Genomic DNA, 23,303 nt, shown 5'->3' with positions numbered 1-23,303 from the left:
ATTTTTATCAGGAAACACTTTTAGCTCAATATGATAAAATATGTGATTACAAAAGTGTCTTTGCTGTATTATTTCTTATTAAAAACATACAAAAAGTATCAAAGACAAACGGCTTTGCAGTTTTTCAGGTTATAAACTATTTTTTGCAGATATGTACAGGTCATAGACCGTATAAAAAGGTACAGGTGAATCTTTGTACCTCTCCTCTCCCTCCAGCCTCTCCTCCAGCTCCTGAATCCTGCACTCCAGCTGGGACACACGGCCCTCCTTGTTGGATTTCTGGGAGGTCTCCAGGTGGGACACTCTGCTTTTCAGGTCTTTATTCTGGAGGACAGAGGAAGAGTAATCCCAAAAGTTCCACTCTGGACCATCGCAGTTCACCCTGGACCAGTCAGGTGTGAATACAGTCTGCCTTCACGCACTGACCCGTTTCACGTGAAAGTTTCAAGCGTTTATTTGAATTTGAGACAGGCGTTCAGTTAGGTCAGTTGATCGGTTTCAGGTAGAAATTTCTTACCATCTCCAGCTTTTAAAGTGGAGGGTAGGCTTTTTGGGTTTTGTATTTATTGCGCTTTACATAAAAACACATTGTCCTTGTTAGTGGGAGAAAGAGGGTCACACGACCAGCTTGTTGTTTTGGCGATATAACTACTGCTACAGGACTCACAAGGCCCCTGTATGTACTAATACTCTGAACGATGGCTGAACTATTGTTTTGAAAGTGTGCAGACGTATGGTTTAAATCAGGGGACAAGAAGGAACAGAGAGAAGCAGACCGAGCTGACAGCAGTTCATCAGCCTCAGCAGGAGAGAATGTGAGAGGTCTAGGAGAAGACAGAGATGGGGAAACAGGAGAATCAATGGGAAGTGTCTTTTATTTGGGCTTAATGGAGTTTTAATAGGATGCGCCATCTTCCCCAGGCGGTAATGAGATGAATGGGATGGATAGCCTACCTGTCTCTCCAGCGCGATCTTGTCACACTCCAGGTCCTGTCTGGCAGCCCTCTCTTGCAGGAGTTCATTCCTCATTTGCTCCGCCTGTCATCAGCACAGAGAGAGAGAGAAGGAGAGGGAGAGAGAGAGACAGAGAGAGAGAGAGACATTACACAGACACTCTACAAAGTTTTTAAAAGCTGTTATTGAAATGCACCTGTGTTTCCAGATGCATTTCCTCATCACGTGATGTCTTGGTAACCTGTGTTTGTGGAAGTGAAGGTTAATAAATCTAATATTCGGTTCAACCTTTCCAGAATATGGATAGGGATGTGACAAATCTTGTTCATTCCCCAGGGCCAGGAGCCTTTCAGTAGTGTGAAGGTCAGACAAAAATTACCATCTAAATGTTAGCATTTCAACTTGGGTTCCATGTAACAAGATTTGCAGCAAGAATAGCCTGTTCCCCGCCAAAGGAAACAATGTCCCGAGTTGCATTCTGCTCGGTAAAAACGTTCACAGGCAGCACAATCCATCGACCTTGGTTTGCAAAATGGAGCAAGCTGAGTCCTTGTGATACTGTTCAACTTAGCAATTCCAACTACTGTCCACAAAATCTAGGACTTTTCAGTTTCCCTTAGCCAAGAAACGCAAATCAGATTTCCAGACTAATGCGTTCCTTTTCTGAAAGAGGCGAGCCAAATTTTCCTTCCACTCCCGTTAACCAAACTAGACCATGAACTCAAAGTGAACTGAAAGACACCATTCTTTAATGACATTCAATAGGGCTGATCCTGTGTGAGGAAGCAGAGAAACGGGAGAATGAGAGAGAGAGAGAGAAGCAGACAACTGATCGATATAGAACAGTTGGCTCTTTTTTGTAACAGGAGCACGGAATGGGTGATATTTTATGCCAATTAGGGGCCGACTCGGGCCTGCTCGTATGACTGATGGCCCACATAAGAGAGACACGCAGCGCGGCGCTCGGGGAGCTGAGTCAGCGAGCCGGAACACGCCGGCGAGACTAATCAGCTTTCGGAGATGCGGAGAGATTATTCTCATTTAGACAGGAGAGGAGCACCTGGTGCCAGGAGAGGCGCAGGTGTTCCTCCCGCTACACTGTTCACTGTGAGACCCCACGGCCAGGAGGCCTCAACCCTCCACACCCTCCCCCCTCATCCTCCTCCTTCTCCCCCTACTGTTTCCTTGGCAACTCCACCTCAGCTCCTTGCACCAAACTGTCAAACATTTTTTTGTAGTACTGTCTCAAAGCCCTAGGACAATGATACTACCACTTTGGAGGATTGCACTGATCCTGTATTTAATGAGAGGCCTCCTCCACCAGTGTCACATTATACAGGCGTCCACAGACTGTGCATTTACATGAGCATCGATTCTGCTATACTAGTAATATGAGAGTTATACTGAATGCAAAACAAAAAGCTGAAATTCACAAGCTCAACCAAAGACATGGAGTGATGGATGGAGTGGGTCAGCTGATCTCTGATTCTGCTGAAGCCATCCAGGCTCAGGGATACCTGAGGAGACTTAGCACAGCACAAACAGTGACTGTGAACCGCTTTGACACAGGTATGACATGACCAATCAGACCAAGGCTGCAAAAATAAGCCAAAAAAAGAGTAATTTGAGATGAGGTATGCTTGCAACACCGAATAGACCATAAGGCTACTTAAAAAAGCAAGCTGTCAACATGCAAAAATGACGGGGATATATCTTACACTGACGTGATTTACCTCAAAGATACAATCTGTACCACTGCCCGCATCAACAGCACTCCCTCATTAGCAGAGAAGAGACAGCGGCCCAGAGCTTAGCGGCACTTGCTGACGACTTCTGTTTCCCTCGGAAAAGTGCTTTTGCTCTGGGTCTCAGATTATGAAACGGCTCTATCAGCAGCTTTCATTATCAAGGATCATCTGAATTGTTTAGGCCTCTTTCTGACCCCTAAAGGATGGAAAAACTGGAATATCCAGAGCTGTGTTATAGCTCTCATGGCAGGAACAGGCCAAGTGAATTCTAAAGCCTGTATACTTAAGATGTTTGGCAGCTTTCATATTTTGGCTGAAATGGTGTATTATGAAGAAACTTCTGTAACTGATGCAGAAAAAGGGCACAGTTACGCCAAGGGTTCTGACTGCCAAAAGCCTGGCTATTATGCAAGATCCTCTTACAATGCAACAATGTGCCGCTCCCACCAGAACTTAAATGAACTCTCATTAATAATTTTTTTAACTGGCTTCATGAAAAGTAACCCACGCATGGGGAAAGGCATGAAAGCCTTAGTGCAGGAGGTCAGGTCTGGGGGAGATTTGTCACAGGCCAAATAAGAGTTTACACCTTGGCACAAAGCATTTTAACAGGAAGCTTTTGGGAAAAATAAATGTTCTCTTCTACCACAGTGGACATAAATGAGGGAGTGGAGTTTTTTGTGTTGGACTGAGTAAATTCAGCCGTTCACCCAGTGGAGCACGGACAGAACTAGAAAATTATGCCACAGGGTGGGGTGGGGATCGCGGTCAGTGTAGGCGAGGCTCACCTGATCTCGTCCCCGGTCAATTCTGTCCATCAGCAGGTCCCCACTGGCCCTCTCCTCTTCCAGGTCCTGCTCCAGCTGAGTAATCCTGTCCTGAAGAAAACAAGGCCATCATCTCACTTAATTAAACTTTTCTAATCTTTTCTACCAACACTGACAATAGCAGAGGTGGAAAATCCATTCAGAAAGTAAAGGTTCTCTCCAGTATTTTGTTCAAATCACCTGGTTTCGCTAATTAGCAAAATTCTTCAGCCCAGAGGTAGAAATAAGCTGAGTTTATGGTTGTAAGAAACACATGGCAAGACTTACTTTCTGACACCAGGACTTTCCACCCCTGGACACTGGTATAGTCCTCTTCTCTTCAGATTAGACAATAATTATTTAATATTTTATATCAAGCAACGGAAAATGGAGGATTCACTTTCACTGTGCAGTTTCCTGCTTGAGAACATTCTGTTTGACCTTCCGTGCCTTCAACACGGTGCTTTGTACTGTTTGTGGAAACTTTTGAGCTTCCATGTTTTACCAGCAACAAGAGCGAGACAAGCACAGGACCTGCTGTGCGCTTGACCAGCAGTCCTGTGTGATTACCTAAAGGCAGTGCTCTCTCCTGTGCTCTTAAGGACACCACAACAGGCACACAGAGACACAAACAAAGGGACAAACCCACACACAAACATGCAGAAATGACACTGACAGACACCCTGTGGGACACAGAGAAGCACAGAGAATGACGGAGGAGGACGCACAAAGACGATGTAATAAACTGAGATGAGAATGTTGAGGCGCCTTCTTCCACATGCAGGTACCTCCATGAGCTTGATCTGCCGAGACCTGTCGTCCTTGGCGTGCGATTTGGCGTCCACCTCTGCTTCCAGGTCTAGCACACTCTGCTCCAGATTCTTCCCCCTCTCCAGCATGTCGTCCCGCTCCCTCTTACACTGCCGCAGGTCATCCTCCAGGAGGGACAGCTGCAGCAAAGCACAACCGCAATTTAGGACATTTGAGCACCTTTTGTTATTAACTCATTTACTAATGTCTTTTTTGTACAGCATGCTGCTTACTGCAGCATTGCGTTCTATGATTACGCTTTGTCTCGACTGCCTTAACAGTCAGTTATTTTATCCATGCTGGTGTTCATCTATCCTTATTGTATGCACTGCACTGTCAGTCACTCTGAATTATACATTTAACAAATGTGATGAAGACTTGTTGATGTTATTAGCGTAGCTGCTTCTCCAGGTTTCATAATGTAGGTACACAACTTGCAGGCGTTTGAAAGTGAACCGGTTGTGACTCATTTTTAAACACTGGCATACTACTGCGTTTTCTATTCAGCAGTTACATCTTTGACCACAAGGTGTTGCCTTAATCATGTACTACATTCAGTTTAGGCACTCCAAAGACAAAAGGCGGAAATTTTTTTTGAAAAAAAAAACAACATTTGGAAGTAAGCAATCAGTTCCCTGAGTGGCCATGGAGCATCTGGAGTTTCTTTTCTTTGTCTTTCGATTTGCCAGGGCTGATCTGCACCCAAATTAAAATGGAAGCGGGGAACCTGATCGGGCGAGTAAATGCTTTAAGAGAAAGGGGGGGGGGGGGGTAATAATGACATTTCACATTGCCAAGAACTAATGTGCAAACTAATGAGAAGATCTGGTCTCTAATCTCCCCGTCTCGCATGGCCAGGCCCCAGGTTGGGCAGCCGCTGGGAAACAGGGGGCTTGCTACGCTGTGAGGCAAAAGTGGGGTCATGGAGGGATAGGAAAGTGACTAAGGCTCCGCTGCTTCAACAATGCGACCACACCCCTCCCTTTCCTGTACTCCCCCACACTGCGGCCCCTGAACGCTTTCATATGGTGTGCATCAACACTCACATTTACACAAACGCACACACACTTACAACACACACATTCAACACTATTACTGAGCATAACTACAGCACTAAAGTGTGTACACTAACGCACTAATGCACTCTAAACACTAAATAGTGCCTTTCTCAAACCCAAGGTGATGTATGCACAACCACTAATGCACAAACATGCAAAGTTACAAATAAAACACTCCAAATGTTGTAATGTACACTTCTTGCAATCAATCTTCCAAGTTTCTTTCTAGTCAAGGGAAAAATGTATTCAATTCATTTGACCATGAACTCTGATTAACACCTTTGAATACAGTGAATGTGCAGCATATCTGGTGTACAGCGTGCAGTGTGTCAAGTACTTTGAGCAAGGATTATTGACCTTGAGTGAGTGAGTGCCTTATGTCGCACAAAGTACAGATTATATCAAACTTAAAATTTAGGCCAATTCCTGTTCAGTGTCGGGTTTCAAGAACAGTGACGAACGGCCTGCAACCCATGCAAAATATTAATTCAACAAGTACCTTGCCAACAGAAACAGATGTTTTAGTAATGCTTCCTGGAGAAACAGCAAAAAGCAGTGAGAGCACTTCGTAACATGAAAAATGCAATGCAAGAAACAGGGCCAGGGCCAGACAGAAAACACAACCTGGATGGATATTTAGGGTTCAAGCCAAACCATTAGCAGACTATGGGGGGATATGCAGAAGCTATAATTTGTCCCATCCTCTCAGGGTCAGCTCCTCAGGTAAACGCTGCCCCCTCTCCGTGTAGCAGGAGTGGCGCAACCCTCCCCCGATTGGTGCTAGAAGTCCTGCTGTATGCTGAATGTTCCACACATTTTCTAACTGGCAAGTGCATTTGAGGAGGCACTCCTGCAACCTAGCAAGCTGTCCTTTCCCTCAGCATAATTTTCTGTTTTAGACCTCCTAAAAAGAATGGTTTACTTCTTGAACAGTGTGTTCCCAAATACACTCAGCAAAACCCCAGAAACAAGTATATCATCAGCAGATTTTAAGTACACTACATTTAGAGAAACTTTTGCCCACTTAAAAACTTTTTCCTCCAGTATACTCAACTCATACACTCAATAGTAGGCAAGTAAACTGTTTTGGACATAGTCCAGGTGTACACTCATAACCCTCTCAACCTCTGAAGATCACTAGAACACATTTCTATACAAACAGGACATATTTTCCCTCCAAAATGAGAGTGATTTACCAAACTGTCATATAAAACGTAAGCACAGCTTCAAAACGTGAGCACTTGTTAAAGCACTAGAAGCCTTCTGTCTGCAATAACCCTCATGGTTATCACGTGACAGGGCTACATAAAACTGAGCTGGAGAAGTAATTCTGGGGGTGGGAGGTGGGGAAGAAAAATATTACCAAAAACATTCTCTACCCCACCCATATCAGATGAATCATATTGCCTGGGTCCCATATACCACAAAAACATTCCACAGATTCCTGCATGAAGACAAGGTTAAAGAGCGGGAGCAGCACCACAGGAGAGAGCGGAGAGGTTACAGACTGCACTGTGTGCACTGACCGCGGCCATTAAAAACCTGGGGAAAGGCACTGCATTCCAGGCAGCTGTTATAAATATTAAAGATAGTAATAATAATTTATATATACACACGCCACACACCCCACACCACACAGCACATGCACGTGCGCACGCACGCACACACACAACACACAGTACACTACCTATCCCTGCAAAGACAGACATAGATATGCACATTAGTTAACTAAAAAGCCATTTCATATATGGCGAGTCATTTTGTGACCAATGTGAAATGTTCTCCCACACATGACTGTGTATATACACTAGAAAAATGGCATGATAATTCTCATCAGGGAGGACAATCACTCCCACTTTAACATTTGTACTGCTATCACTAAACCCTGTTTGATGTTACAGCTGGGCAGTAAGGCAGGCCTTGAATTCAGATTGGGTTTGCATTCCTGAGGGAATATCATCACGGAAGGCTACACACACAGACGGAGCATTTCTCTGGACCTTCACCTTTGACCTCTCACCTCTCCCAGGATGACCCGACTGACCGAGAATTCCTCCTCTGAATACCCACTTATTCGCTTTAACCCCATAATGCTGCCAGGCTGTCCTGCCACCCCACCCTAAAATCCCTGGCAGGCATTCCACAGCCATGACTTCATGGTGCAGCTGAAGGTGGATTTACACCACGCTGCCCCGGGACAAAGCAGGACCCTCCACACGGAGCTCCGTCCACCCTTGTGTACCTCTTCCTGCAGTTTCTTTGCCGCCAGCCGGGACTTCTCCAGCTCCACTCCCTTGTCTCGAAGCTGCCTCTGGAGCTCGGTGAGCTCCCTGCGGTTCTTCTCCTTGTACTCGTCAATCTGCAGCTGCAGCTCCTGGGTGGACGTCTCAGAGGCGTCCACAATGTCGCTCATCTGAAGTGGGACCAAGAGAATGCAGGCTTCAGCGGGTGGGCCATAAAGACAGAGGTACGCAAACTCATGCATGTAGGTTTAGATATATACAAACATACACACACATGCATACCTATACATGTAAACACACGCACACACACACACACACACAGGCAAACACACACACAAATCTCACCTCTTTCTGGAGCTTCTCCACAGTGCGGTCAAGAAGTCTCCGCTCCTCCTCGATCTCGTTCTTTGTTTTCTTGAACTGTTCCTTCTGATTCTTCTCCTCCCTCAGTCTCTCGTTCAGATCCTTGTGGTCGTGGTTCAGTTTGGTCAAGTTTCTCTGTGGTAAAGAGAGCAGGAAAGAAGACACTCTGAAAACACTATTAAAACATCTTTGATTGTTCACTTCAGTCTAGTGGAGATTCATAAGTGTTTCTGGTCCTGGTTTCCGGCCCAGGTCTCTGTAAAGCTGCTTTGGGACAATGCCCTTTGTAGAAAGCACTATAGATCTAAAATTGAACTCAATTCAAACTCAGTTCATAATGACTATGCCGTGGGGAATGCCTTTTCCACAACTGATGAAATGGTGCGAGACCTAAAGCTTCCCTCCAAGGCTAAAACTCACCTGCACATCCTCCAAGCGTGTGGTTAAAGCTCTGTTAGCATGCAACAACTCCTCCTCCTGCTCCTTCACCTCCGCAAGAGACTCCTCCAGCTCCGTCTTTTCTTTCTATGTGGAAAAACAAGCGTACGTGCACATCAGCTTCACCGAAACTCAAGAGGCAGGCACACACTTATCAACTTTTCCAGAAAACTTCAAGCTTACTTCCAACCCATGAGTCACACAAAAATGATACCAGCCAGGTTAATGAGAGGAAACGATGCAATTATGAATATCATTTGTTTAGTCATCTTACTAATTGCAAGTCATTTTAAGACTGACTGAGAAACTGTATTTTTTTAAAACAAGTGACAATTTGTTTAACAAAGCAGCCTTTCTCTTATGGTCCTTTTTTTTCAGCCTTTCCCCATTGAACAACACTCCTGACCCATTGAACACTGTCTCACCTCCAGCCGTCCCAGTCTCTCAGTCAGTCGGCGCTCCTGCAGCTTGGCCTCATCGATGATGCGGTTGAGTTTGGCCACCTCGTTCTCCAGCTCCTGGACTCGCCTGCGCAGCCGCTCGCCCTCCTGGGTCAGTCGCCCCGCCCTGTCCTCCGCCACACTTCGCACCATCTCGGACTCCTGCTTCTCCCGACATGCTGCGACACTGCTCTGTAAGGGAATGTGGTCGGTGAGGGAATGTGGCCGGTGCAAAGAGAGAGCACAAATACACTCTACACAGGTATATGTGCAAATGGAGAAGCGTATCGAAAAGCATTTCTATCCAGTGTAGCACAGTGGTTTGGAAACCTTACGGTTTTTGGACAATTTTATGCAGTACATCCGGATGACTTGTGATACAGAGGGGTGAGAAGATTGATATAGGGGTGGGAGGGGAGATACTGCATTGGATTCAAATGATTTGCATTTTTGTTACGTTTTTGGGCACCCATTCCAATGACCACCAATCAATGAACCCCGGATTCCCTGCATCCTGTAGCAATGACACGGCATTAACAACACAGTTGATTGGTGGACTTTCTTTCCTCCAAATAAGTCATCTCTGCCAATAAATTAATTCAATTCGTGTTCTGCATGGTGACACACAATGCCTGCAGTCTAGACTGAACCATGCTGTGCAGAGTAGAAAACTACCTCACTTTGCAGCCAAAAGTGTTACATAAGTAGGTTTCATGGGTCAAGCGTTGATTTCTTTGCACAGCGGTGCCACTACATTAATACAGCCTTTCTGCTACAGAACTCCACTAGACCAATCTAAACTCGAAGATTTAACATGTCATCTCGGATGGTCTTAAGACAGACAAGCAAAAGAAAAACAAGGTGCAAAAAGCATAGAATTTGTCACAAAGTTGCAGAGAACAATGTTCCTTGGCACAGAAGCAAAGGCAGAAACTGAATCTTTACCAAAATCCATAGAGTCTCCTGGGAATAAGCAACCTGTTAATTTCAAGGGTCTCCGACATGCCAGACTTATTTAAGGCTGATGATTTTTGCTTGTTTACAGACTGTCACAAAACATGACCAAAGTTTTCCAATTGGGTTCCGCTTGGTTGGTGCCATGCCCTCTCAACCTCTGAAGATCACTAGAACACATTTCTATACAAACAGGACATATTTTCCCTCCAAAATGAGAGTGATTTACCAAACTGTCATATAAAACATAAGCACAGCTTCAAAACGTGAGCACTTGTTAAAGCACTAGAAGCCTTCTGTCTGCAATAACCCTCATGGTTATCACGTGACAGAGCTACATAAAACTGAGCTGGAGAAGTAATTCTGGGGGTGGGAGGTAGGGAATGACACCTGGTCTGGCTGTGGCTGCAGCCAACAGGGACAAAGTGAGGAGAAGCCTGTGCAGTTTCCCCTCAGTCCAGCATTATGAATGGAGTGCACACACTGACCAACCTCTTTGAAGTACACAACATATTCAGGAACTTTCCTGCAGGCTCAAAGTAACGTGTCCTCTCCCAGCCAACTATATCTTCTGAGACTCAATCATCATGTGACCCCTCAGCCAATAACAAGTCACTCTGAAGCCCCCCCCCCCCCCCCACAGAACGTTTGCACAAAAATAACCATAATGACAATGTCACAAAAGGATTACCTTCACTTCCTGAGCTTAAAACTTGAAAATAACACATAAGGCACATTATGCACCATTCAGAAAGCCAGTAATAGGTTACAGTCTACTATTTATTTTTTTAAAGCACCAACACATAAGGCAATACAATGTAGGGGAGGAAAATGGGAGATATCAGAGTCATACGTTCTAATCCCAGGTGGCACACTCCCCTGGTCTCCTTCAACAAAAAGTGAAATCGCTCTGTTAAAAATGCAGCTGAATAAACAACGTAATATATATCTGTTGAATTTTTCTGTTACAAAAAAAAAAATACAACCCCTGAGCATTAGGGTTGTCGTGGATACAGGCATCTGCTAAACTACAAAAATGAAAAAGTACAGCGTGTGAGCTCTTGGGTTCGTTGAAAAATCCCCTTGTTGAAAACCTGCAGCATGTGCAGGTGTAGACGCTCGGGGGTGGTTGGAGTTCACCTCCCCCAGGAGATTAGGAGGCGACCGCTCCGAATGGAACGCTAGCGGCTTTGTGCACTCCCCTGGCGGCAGGCCGGTGAGCTGGTGACTGAGGAGTTACTCATAATTTCTGGCCGACATACCACTCTGACGTGACAGTCATTACAAATTACAGGGAGTTTCAATGACTTCATTGATAGCTTACTGAGAGAATCATCTTTGTACACATGTATGTATGTGCGTGTGACAGACAGAGAAGGAGAAAGACAGAGACAGAGATAAAAAAGAGATCTACAGATTGTGATTGTGTGTGTGTAAGAGTCTGAGTGTGAAAACAAGAGAATTTGTGTGTGTGTATGTGCAAGTGTTTGCACACGTGTGCATGGATTTATTCGAAAGCCGTTAGAAAGAGCCGTATGAAGTATGGCTACTCATTAGCAACACAGCGGCGGATTTGCATGGCCCTGGAGAGTCCAAAGTCCAACAGCCCCCCTTAGCTCTGACCAAACCAGCCCCACCCCATTGCCCAGGCGCACTCAGCCTCCTTCGACTGAACTTGGGAAGAACTGAGAAGTCGTCACTCGACTGTGAAGAACAGATCATTAACCAAACACCCAGGGTTAACCACAGGCTATCAAGCAGGTTTTGCTCCCTCAGTCAGGAAGGTCTGCAGAAGGGAGGATGTATTTATATGCAAAAACATGGAGTGAGAGGTCATGTGACCAAAGACGAATGGTCAAAACCTTAGTGTAGTTAATGCAGGACTACTCTGTAAAAGAGAACTTGGTCTCAGTCAGACTACCCCGGCTAAATAAAAATTAAAATAAGTTACAAATCCATGAAACATCGAAACATTAAAATAGCCCCCTGAAAAATAAAATTTTACTTCAACGTAAGCCATAACACTGCTCAAGTATTCAAGCCTCAAAATGGTTGAGGACAAACATTTCCAACGCAGGTCATCCTTTAAATTAAGGAAACCAGGTGACCCCTCTGCAAATAGGGCTAAGTGTGTTAGACCAGTTTGGTAAATATACATTACACACTACTGCAAATACAAGGTCATACTGTTTCCACTGAAGGCAGCCAGCACCTTTCAGTGTTATGTAAAATAGTGGAGTTCATCATTAAAAACCCACATCTCCCACACTACCAAGACTAGGGTGTCAGGGTATCACACATTTGCATACAGTAAAGTGCTAGCCTCTGAATCGTAGGATATCGAAGTAGTAGCATACTTCGAATAAACATAATTAAGGGGCTGGTGTGTAATGGCCCATATAAACTTGGGTTGGGTAAAGAATTTGCCTCATCTTATGTAGTGACCTGCCAGTGATACCCCAGTACAGACAGGGCTCTGGAAATTCACACAGCGTCTCTGCGATCATTGTTCTCTATGTTTGTTTCGCTTCGTGGACCGTGTGTGCTATTAAGAATCTCAAAAAGACCAATTGAGGAGTCTGATTTCAAAGGCCCTTGTGTAATCTACAGACTGTTTATTTTATAGTTTAGCATTAACCACCATTGTGTCCTCTTCATAAAGAATGCTGCCAGTCACCCACTGAAACGCATGGCCCCACCCCTCTGGTGCACCACACGTTTTTTCTGCTGGTACTCTCAGGTAACTAAAAATAAACATCCTTCCTGAAGCTTTGAAGCCATGGATATAAAGAACAGAGCACACGTATATATAATGTATGATTTCATAGTATATTGACCCAGAATTTTGTTCGGTCACTAATAATAATGGCCATATTGACCAACGTGATATTCATTAGTGGGTCATGATTTTGTCAATCCCTTCAGGCTTTAGAACCACAATAAAAAGGGATTCCAGATTGTTCTGGTTCAAAGGTCATTCACAAATCCTCAGGTCTAAGCACTGTCAGTGTTCATCATCACCTGCCGTCAATGAGCAGCTGAGGCAGAGAGGATTGGATTACACAGTAGAGTAAGACCCAATAATTAAAGAATGAAAAAAAAAAAAACTATGAACTACAATTACCTCGCTCTGTATCGGGTAATTTAAAGGAACCATCACACAAACAGGATACATGGAAAAAAATACTTACTGTAACAACATAACTATTGCCACAGTGTCCATAATTAAACATTGCCTTTGTCCGGTACAGGAACGCTGTGTTCCACTAACTCTGACTCAGGATTTGTGCGGAAAATTCTAGAAAAGCACTGGCGTGGCCTCTCTCCTCTGCACAGGGTGAATTACCACACTCCCTCTTCAAAGCAAAAGCCAGGTCACAGAGAGACACATGATCTCCCTCAACTCCAGCTGTGATAACAAAGCCCTGATAGACACAGTTTACAACACATTTTGGATTCTCCCACAATTAATCATGGGAAAAATAGCTTTTTGGAGAAACTAGACAAAAACCCTGTATGCTTGCATTAGCCAAAGGAGACTGCAGTTATGATTTTTAAACTAAAAACTAAACTACAGAACCAACGAAGTGCTTTCTGTAAATTAAGGTAACGTGTTGGATATCAAAAAAGGTAAAAAAGTAGTACATGTTGACTTATCAGGAAAAAGACAATACAACAGAAAAAATGATAAAGGTCAGCTCAGGTGACTGTCCACCACATATGGCATGGAATTCTCAGGCTTTACTGCTCAAAAAGCCATTTCCAGCTTTGCTCTGTCATTGAATAGTTTTGGTGTGTCTAGCCATCATGCAGGTATGCCTTACAGAGTTGCCACTCCTGAACAAAAGGAGCATAGACTGGGAATTTGTTGGGAATAGACAGCATATTAATGACCTGAGGAAAGTACCTGGTCTGGAAATTAAAAAGTGATGCTTGAGAAGGACTGGAGTCTGTCCAGCTCCCATAAAGAGTCTGCAATCCCAAACCACTGCCAGTCTCTTGTAAGCAGACCCCCCCCCCCCAAAAAAAAGCCAGACTTTTCATATGGAGATTTTATAAAATTGCACTTGGGCTGAGGTTGTCTGTAAACACAAAGAATGTTTGTGCTGCAGGTTGGTCACAGCCACGGTGGGAGGAAACAAATCCCTTCTGAAGCACAGAATACAAACTGAAAAATAAACTCTCTCCAGCTACAATGAGGAGCACAGCTAATTACAGTTTATCAAATGGACCGCCGCTTTACTTCAAATGACAAAGAAGACTAAACAGTTCTGAAGAATCACATAAAATAGTCTTGACCCTTGAAATAAAAAGCAAGAAGCAAGAACAAATGAACTTAAGAAAACCAAACAAGATGACTTTGATTGGGGGAAAAATACCCAAACATACTGCTGGTCATCCGTGGCTTAGTGCCAGATCCTGAGACCCCTGAACCACACACAAAGACTGAACCATAATGCAAGCCAGGCCTACTGAGTGTGCCCCTGGCCAAGTCAGACTTCAGTCAAGATGAGAGGTGAACCTTACCTGCACTTTGACCCAGAAGAGCACAGTGCTCTTAGAAAGTGAAAATGCCAGCCCTTGTGTATCTTTTTTCATTCAAAGTAGAAGAAATATTCAGACATATGGCCCATCTCCAAAGCAGTGTAAAGAATAAAGCATTTAGCGCTGCCGTCTGATGTTCCAACTTCAGCAAGCTCTAGCACAGTGGGAGTCGGGCAAATCCCTGGCTTTTTACCTCTGGTCTGAAATCCACTGCACGCCATGGCCTGATCAAGGCAGCCCTCCCAGCACGACACCGCCAGAAGCCATTTCCAGGAATCGACTAGCAACACACACAGTTTGGCACGCAGAGCCCCATGCTGGCAGAGTTGTCAAGTAGGCTACCAACTCATTGAGGGAAGGAGAAAAAATGATGCGTCTCAAATGGCCACTTGTTCCATATATAGTAGACTAACTAAGGTGTCAGCTATTTATTAGAAATTTGGTAACTCTGTAATTAGTCCACTTTAAAGGGACACACAGCCATACACTACAAATAAACCATGCACTAGTGATGGGAAGTTTGATTCTTTTTCCTGACTCATTCGCAAACTATTCATTCAGTGAAAAGAACGATTCGTTCACTTAATTCGGTAATCCCCACTTCCCCAGAGCACATAGAAACCCTCCTACCGGCAGATAAAGACTGCCGGTAGGAGGAAATGATTCTTGTTCAGAGCCAGCTTTACTATTTGCGAATGATTTGTTCACACGTCTCGTTTGTTCAGTGGAGTGTAGAGCACTGGTGCGATAAATTAACAAAGTTTTTACCATCAGTAGCCTACAATGCATTGCAGTTGTTTAATTAGCACATAACTAGATAATCTACCCAATTAGAAGAACTCAAGAGTTGTTCTTCTCGAGATCCAAAAGAGATGTGATAATCGTTTGTTTTGTTCAGTAACCCATTCATTAACTCATAAAACAGGAGTTAAGGCAGTCAGCAGCTAATGGGTTTACTTTTGGTTTTACAATGTTATGTCCTGCAACATTTAAATAATTTTGCAGAATGCGATACATTATCATGTTTAAACATATTATATTGGTTGGAACCTGAGTGGGATGTAGGCGGAGCTCCTCGACCAATCGAACAAGTTAAAATTAACGACTCATCTGAGAAAACGAATCATTACTCACGAGTCAGTAAAAGAGTCGTTTAATTGTCGTTCACGAACTACATACTATTACCATGCGCCAGCTGCGTGGAAATCACGTGATGCACTGAACCATGCAGTGTGCAGATGCCGCTAGTTTAGCTCCGTGCCATACTCAAATTTATTTGAAATTATAACAGTATTTCTGGACACAAACGTGGATTCTAAATCGCCTGAACACAGCATGACGTTGTGCCACATTTTTTAATATCCTACACCCCACCAAAAAACTGCAAAGAGATCCAGAGCTACTCGCCACAGCCAAAAACAAGCAAATAAAACGAGCAAGATAGCGACCCTGCTAATGACGTTTGAGATAAGTAGCCGCAAATTTGGACTCTAAACTGGCTAACAGCAAGTACTCCGGTCGCGGAAATATCTTACAGAATGGATGAGTTTATGGGAATGACTGCCGAAACTGGCCAACAAAGTTTCTGCTGGGTGGGCTAAAGAACAGACTAGAGACAGCGGCCTTCAACTACAACGGGAGACGGCCGTCAGGTAGCTATCGTCATACACGTAGTTGGCATTCGCCTCAGGTAAACGTAAGTACGTTAGTTCGGTGGCTTGTTAACACACGTTGTCCGAGAACATGAATCACTATAGAAAAAAAAAGATTACTTTAAAATTCTTTTACGGAAATATTTTTTGTTTGCGACAAATATATGTTTCCAATGAACCCGTGGTTGAAATAGCAACAAATGTGGCAAGCCGTAGCCTGCTAGTATAAGTTGCTCGTACGGGTTAACAGCACGTAGGATTTGCAATACGGACGGATACATATACTTTCATTAGTGTCAATCCTGCAGTCGGCACCGCATTTAAAATGACGTCAGAAAATTGCTTTCCCAATACATTTTATTTTCTAATGTACGTACATTTTTTAACAGTAGCCAACTATGCAGCTGTCTTTCAGTATACTAATTTAATCTGTTTCTGGGGTGGATGAAATATTAAACGAAACACACTAGAGCTGGGCAATTAATAACTAGCAGTGTATAATTTAGCTTATTGGTATCTCTTGTTAGTAGCCTACAAATGGTGATTTTGCCTTATAACGAATGTTTCGCTTTCGAAACTCTTGTCTCGCACGAGCGCATTACTCATATTAGTTTAATAAAACGAGCGTTTTTGCAGCCCACTAATTTCCTTTTTTTTTTCAAAATTTTTTTTAAAGCAGTGTAGGGTTCCCTTTTACCTTCTCATAATTTTACTCTCGGTAGGCTGTGTACCTACGAACGAATAATCCTCCCTTCGAATAATGTTATTACGATGAACCGTTTCGTCCCGTACATAGGTAAGCTGAAGGTTAGTTGTTCTTTGCTTCTTTGGACGTGACGTTCACGGATCACTAATATATCACAATATCGTATTGTCACATAATTACCCACTATTCTTTTAATAGTGGGTAATTATAAGCAGTAGCCTACAAATGTTAAGATTCAGACTTGTAATCTAATATGGGTTCATAACGTAGTCAAAACAAATAATATCCTTAATATAAAAAGCCAAATAGTTGCCTTGCAACAGGTCAATTTGAATGATTTGGAACATGTCCTCATGATTTGCCTTTGCAACATAAAAAACATAAAAAATTCCTCAGAAAATTGGTGGGCCAGATATTATTTGTCATTCGCTGCCAGAAAACAAGGTGTTTTCCTGTTCTAAAATAGTTGTAATAGTTAGGGAGTGCTTTATTAAGAAATAATTTTTATAGGCTATCTATGGTCCAAATGAACAATGCTTTTCACAGATGTATTCAGTCATATTATTTATGGATTGTAATATTACTGATTTGATGACAATTACTGAGGTGATTTCAATTGCTTTATAAACCTCACCTTGGACCCCCCCCCCCCCCCAAAAAAAAAAAACAACTCATAACATAACCTATGACTTAAGATACAAAGGCATTTCACAGTCTTGTCTTACTTTTATTTAATAGGACTGGGCATAGGCTATTCTTAATGTGGAGGACATTTTTATTGTAACCAGATGAACTGCTCTATGCTAAACTCTGACTGTAATCTCCACTCTCTCCCCCCCATCCCCCCATCCCCTGCCCAATAAATCGGCACCCCACAGAGCAGTGTGGCAGAGGGCCACCTTCAGCTGACCGCCATCTCCTGTGGGACTTCCTTCGTCCAAACAAAACAAACCGGAGGGGTCGGCCAACCACTTGGTTTCGGTGAGTGGAGGCAAAACACGCGAGCGTACAAAGCCAACGCCACACAGCCAACAATCTAACAATCAAGAGGTCTGCAGCTCAAAGACTGTGACCAATTGGGAATCCTCTGTGAGACCGTCCCTGGGAAGAACGCTGTTTACAGGTCGGTGGACCCCTTGCTAAGGTCATGTACCCAAACAACAAAGACCACAACACAGCCGCTCTGCTGCTATGTGTGCCCTGACAATGCACATTCCTTACTTCCCAGCAGTGGTGTACAACACACTCTTGAATGGTAAATGGTAAATGGACTGCATTTATATAGCGCTTTTATCCAAAGCGCTTTACAATTGATGCCTCTCATTCGCCAGAGCAGTTAGGGGTTAGGGGTTAGGTGTCTTGCTCAAGGACACTTCGACACGCCCAGGGCGGGGTTTGAACCGGCAACCCTCCGACTGCCAGACAATCGGTCTTACCTCCTGAGCTATGTCTTGACTCTCATATCTTCATTAGATTGGGCCAGTCTGTTCAACAAAGCTTCGACCTTACATTCTTAATATACCGGGATAGCACTTTACATACATTTTATATAATTCTTTATGTTGTATACCCACTTCCTCAGATGTGGCTCTCTCCTAAGCCATAAAAGCCGTGTGTTGGCCATGTGCTTTGTTTAATATAACTTTAATCGTATCAAAATGTCTACATCTAACAGGACAAGACAGATTTTTTTTCCTCTAAACAAATTGCTGTATTCCCCCCCAGTGCAAGAGGCATCACGGCACACTAGCACAACAGTTTGACTAAATTCGCTCTGGAGTCTCCACAGGGACACCAAAATAAACACTAATGTAAAACAATAAAGCTGCATTCTTGCTCTCATTATCGCCGCCTGGGGTTAATATAAAAATGTTTGTCAGACTTTCCATGCTTCAACAAACAACTGATCTTATAAGCAGGAAAGACAAAGTGGTGCTGGGTGATTAAGTGGCGCAATCTGAAGGAAGGTTACGTTTCTAAAGTATATAATATATAAAATGAGCTGGCTGTTTGCTCCTGTTTACATTACAGCATCTGTGTGTTACCCTGCAAATTTACTTCGGTTTGCTTTTAGAGTAGGTCACATCTGCTTTCATTCAATCTTGGACAATGAATGTTGAACAAACCACCTTCCAGTGTTTCCTTAGCTTAGTTCTTGATTCCACTAAATTGCACCTTGAGTGAGATTGTGCCTCTAATTTGGCTAGGCAGTACTCACCAAATCCATCCATAATTTAGCAAGTCATCAGCAAATCGGCTGGTGGACATTTCACGCTCTCACACCTCTGCCTTTCCAAATCATTCCACTGGTTGACAAAAGCAGGACAGGAGACCCCCTCCCACTCCCCTCTTCGTTTAGTCTGACAGGATGCAACGCTGAACAAAAGGACTGCCGTATCTTCCCATTAATGTCATCCCAAAAATTTAGCAAAGCAACTCCAACTCCTCTCTTCATCCATGCTAGCACTAACTCATGCTTTCCTGAGTAACCACAGCTCTAAAATCTAATCCAATCCAATGCACCATAATTCAGCTTTCAGTTCAGGGGACAAAACAGAACCCTTTTTTCTAAGTTTAGGGTTCACATACCTATCTTAATGACCCTAATGCTAGCATGCTGACCCACTTACTTTGCATCTACCCCCATTCTTATTGTCTGAAACAAACTCATCATTCATCAACTGTGGGCTGCAATTATCACCCTGTGAAAAGAGAGAGAAAAAGGGGCATGGAGCGACCCCTCCACAACAGCTCATTAGATTAGTGTCGCCTTGCCACTGCAATTAACCAGCAAAGGAGAGCGATTTGGTGCTCCAGTTTCCAGCATTATTCTCTACATGGGGCTGCAGTATCAATGCAAATGTGTTAAGGGGGGAGAGCGAGAGAGGGAGATGGTGAGAAGGAGGGAGGGCGGTAAAGAGGGAGGGAGGGGACAGAGGGAGGAAGAGAAGTAGGAAGAGAGATTGACTTGCGCGCATGCACACACACACACACACACACACACACACACACAGGAAGGAGAACTGTGCAACATTTCCAGCAACTGCCAATAGATAGTAGAGCACAAATTGTCTTTGGGAGCTGTCTTTTACAGCCTGTGATGGTACGGTTACTTTGTCACTTGGAACAAAACTGACGCAGAAACCCACAGATGTCGATCTGGATCTCATCTGCAAAGGAGGAAAGCTAATGATGCATCAAAGAGAGAGAGAACCCACATCACCAGTGCAGCTTCAGAGAGGAAATGGGCCTTTTTGCAAAGGAAATGACCTCAGTAGTGGAAGGGGACAAGGGACCTGTAATTCAGACAGCAGGAAGCTGTGCTTCCTGCCATATCCACCAGGAGATGGGAGATCCTGCATGACTGAACAAAACAGGAAACAGGGCCTGACTCGTCACGTGAGGCTAACTGCCAGCGCTATGCGTTTCTCTCACACAGCTCAAACTCTTATCGGACGAAACAAGACAAACAAAGGCATAATGGTGTAAATACCAAGGTGAAAGCCTGTCACATATCATAAAAATATGAGTAGCTGAGAAAATAATTCATCAAGACAACAATTCCCACGAAAAGTGATGACAAAGTGAGCTAATAGCATTAAGGCCCAATATTCTTTGAATAAGCACATTAAGTCAACTGGAAAACTGTATCAGTCCTACTGTTATCATTTCATGTCTTGTTTTCTAGCCTTGGGCTGACATTTAGGTTACAGTGTGAATTTCAATGAAATCCGGTAAGGCTGCACCTCCCCAAGAAGGACACTGGGCAGAGGTGTACAAGTATGAAACTCCAGATAACATTCAGGATGAAGACCCCCCCCCCCCTCATCAGATGAATCACTGATTAGAAAATTACACAGCAAATCCCTGAACCATCCAACGTGCAAGGAATCTCCAGGTTTCCATTTTATTTCATGTGATACAGGTTAATATGGTAATGATCGAGCATTTCATTGAACCCTATTCAAACTGTGCAAAGAGGAAAATTGGTTCCTCTTTTGCTATCAGACATGAAAATGACAGTATTATCTGGAATTGCAAATACAGCCTATAAATGTCACAGGAAATACATAACCTTACATTAATGTAGAAGATGCTCATATGCAGAGGACTTGCAATTGGTTGATTTATAATATATGAGAAAAATAATATAAAATTACCACTGAAAGCCAGTTAGTCCTCTGCTTAATGTATTTTGAAATAAATTCAGGAAGATATAAAATCACAGTCAGGCAGTAGAATAGGTCTTCAATTAAACTGCCCTGTAATCAGACCAGAAAAAAGGAAGGCTTTAACTACGGTGTTTTGCCAATTACATGGGATGGAAAGACATAGAAATAATCCTGTAATTTAAAATTTCTGTTTGTGTCTTGTCCTTTTTCTTTCCTTACCTGCTTGGCCTCCTCCACAGATGTCTGCAGCTTGCAGATTTCCTGCTCATACTGTTCCCTCAGTTTATCCACTTCCAGGTCATGAGTGGCCACTTCCTCCTTCAGGGCCCCTTTGAGGGCAGTCAGCTCACGCTCCCGCCTCCTCAGCACCTCCTCCTGCTCCTCTTTGTCTAGCAGCACCTCCTGGAAGTCCAGTTTTAGCTGCATCATGTCCTACAGGAGATCAGGTTAAACATAAATGAGGCGGAGGATTTATCCTTGTGGTCTATGTCACTCACTATAATATGTACTGTCTCGCTGAGGGTAAACGTACAGTACATGCAAACATACTTTTTTTTGTAGGCTTTATTTTTTAAAATAACGTTTATTTCACCTGACAGGTCAATTAGGGTCAGAATCTTTACCAAAATCAGGTAATTTTAAGCAGAACACTTCTTGCATCTTCCTTGAATAAGTGAGCAATGCTACATGCAGACTGATGAAAGTCAGCTGGCACAGCGCCCTGAACGCCCCAGGCCCCGTGGCATACCTCCAGCAAGGCCTCTTTCTCTCCGCTGTCAGTCTCAGCTCGCTTGGCTCCGTCCAACTCGTCATGCATCTCTGACAGCTGGTCCTGCAGGTCCCTGATCTCTGTCTGGAACTGCTCCCTTTCCATCTTCACCTGGAACAGCCTGAGGAACCAATCACAGTGGTCAGGTGGGCCGCTTTACTGTGGGGAGTAACCAAGGTGTGTGGAAATGCAAAAAAAATCCACAGCCAGTACACTGTAAGGACATATGCAACAAGGCCTGATCAGGCCACTGGGTGTTATGGGGACAACCTGAGTGTGAGGTATGGAGTTGGCAGAACTCCTGCTTAATGTGAGGAAAGCAAGGTTTCTCAACTGTGAACACGTATAATATACAGTGGGCACACCCAGTGCGTCCAGCAGGGAACACTGAGACCAGCAATGTACTATGGGAACATCCAGGGTGCTCTGAATGGAAGCATCGGAACACCAGCATAATGCAAGGACAACCAGTGTTTTCAGCGAGGAGACCACTGGGTACTGTTGGGTAAAACCAGTGTTTTTAGCAAGGCGTTAATAGATATGGTGAAGTAATACTGCCCACTGTCATCCCACGATCATTCTCTAAAATGCTTGGCCCTACTTGTGGTTCTCCCCGATCAGGATCAACAATTGTAGGGGCTTAGCAGATTAGCCTGAAAAACAACCATTAAGGACATTCTGAAATTTATCAATGCATCACTTAGCAAAGCTTTGAATGTGGTCTGTGCAGTTAAGTGGAAAAAAGTAAGCAGGGTGGGAGATTATACCAGCTTCAAAGCACAACTCCCTTTCATTCCACTGACTGGAAACAAAAGGATTTAAATTGTCGTGTTTTAGTATACACATACCGAAAAATTCTCACACTCAAATACAAAAAATAGGCTAGGGTATTTTAACTGAAGATATTAGATTGATATTAAGTTGCATACATCTAACCGCCCACCCCCTCATGAGAAAGTAACTTATTTGCCCATGCAATTCCCAAAGAATAATCCAGTTTTTTCCATCTTCCAGTAATGGGTTTGGCCCTCTTGACTCCCAGCATGCATTGCGCAGTGTCTCTTACTCCTCCAGAGTGGCCTGGAGTTCAGCCTCTGTGCTGGAGAGCTTCTCCTGGAGCTGGGCGCACTCCTCTCGACTCTTCTCCAGCTCCCCCTGCACCTCCCTCAGGTCTGCCCCCGCCTTCTCGCTAGCCTCTGTGAGACTTCTCTGCTTCTGCGGAGCACGGACATAAGAGGCCGTTCAGCAAACGATACAATGGGTTCAGTGTAAATGATACAAATAAAACATGGTGAACTGTACCAGTCAGGGAGAGCCCTGGTGCTTTCACACCCAGTACTCTAGTTTTCATTGTAACCAAGACAAATACATATCAGGACTATAATCCCATTAAAGGCTGAGATTATCAGAGTCAGCTGGGTCTTATTTTATTTCTGTGTCTTTATAAATTCATTTATTTTTTTGCTCAGCTCTCCAAGTAAGCAGTGGGAAACATTCCCATAACTGACATTTAACAGCTTGAAATAGAATGGAAAAACCAACAATACATTACAGTGCATATTAACTCTGAAAGTGGGGCCATTAGGTTTTCTAATAAAAAATTTTCCCCCTCTTAAAAAATAAGTACATGTGACAAATGTTAATT

At 43.7% G+C, this 23,303-nt stretch overlaps 1 protein-coding gene across 1 annotated transcript in view; it reads right to left on the bottom strand.

Annotated features, from left to right (window-relative positions):
- LOC135242183 (cingulin-like protein 1) overlaps positions 1-23,303 on the bottom strand; it is a 36,677-nt gene that overhangs the window by 3,864 nt on the left and 9,510 nt on the right. Inside the window, exons 6-16 of the mRNA XM_064313145.1 lie at positions 22,725-22,873; positions 21,638-21,779; positions 21,109-21,321; positions 8,846-9,052; positions 8,403-8,507; positions 7,965-8,117; positions 7,619-7,789; positions 4,297-4,458; positions 3,491-3,580; positions 955-1,038; positions 200-324 (exon numbers count right to left, since the gene is read on the bottom strand). Of these exons, the coding sequence (XP_064169215.1) occupies positions 200-324; positions 955-1,038; positions 3,491-3,580; positions 4,297-4,458; positions 7,619-7,789; positions 7,965-8,117; positions 8,403-8,507; positions 8,846-9,052; positions 21,109-21,321; positions 21,638-21,779; positions 22,725-22,873 (1,601 nt within the window). The remainder of the gene's footprint in view (positions 1-199; positions 325-954; positions 1,039-3,490; positions 3,581-4,296; positions 4,459-7,618; positions 7,790-7,964; positions 8,118-8,402; positions 8,508-8,845; positions 9,053-21,108; positions 21,322-21,637; positions 21,780-22,724; positions 22,874-23,303) is intronic.

The sequence above is a fragment of the Anguilla rostrata genome, chromosome 16 (genome assembly GCF_018555375.3).
Source record: "Anguilla rostrata isolate EN2019 chromosome 16, ASM1855537v3, whole genome shotgun sequence".
Classification (NCBI taxonomy): Eukaryota; Metazoa; Chordata; class Actinopteri; order Anguilliformes; family Anguillidae; genus Anguilla; species Anguilla rostrata.
Note: the sequence above shows the minus strand (reverse complement) of the source record. Positions and strands in the feature narration are given on the sequence as shown.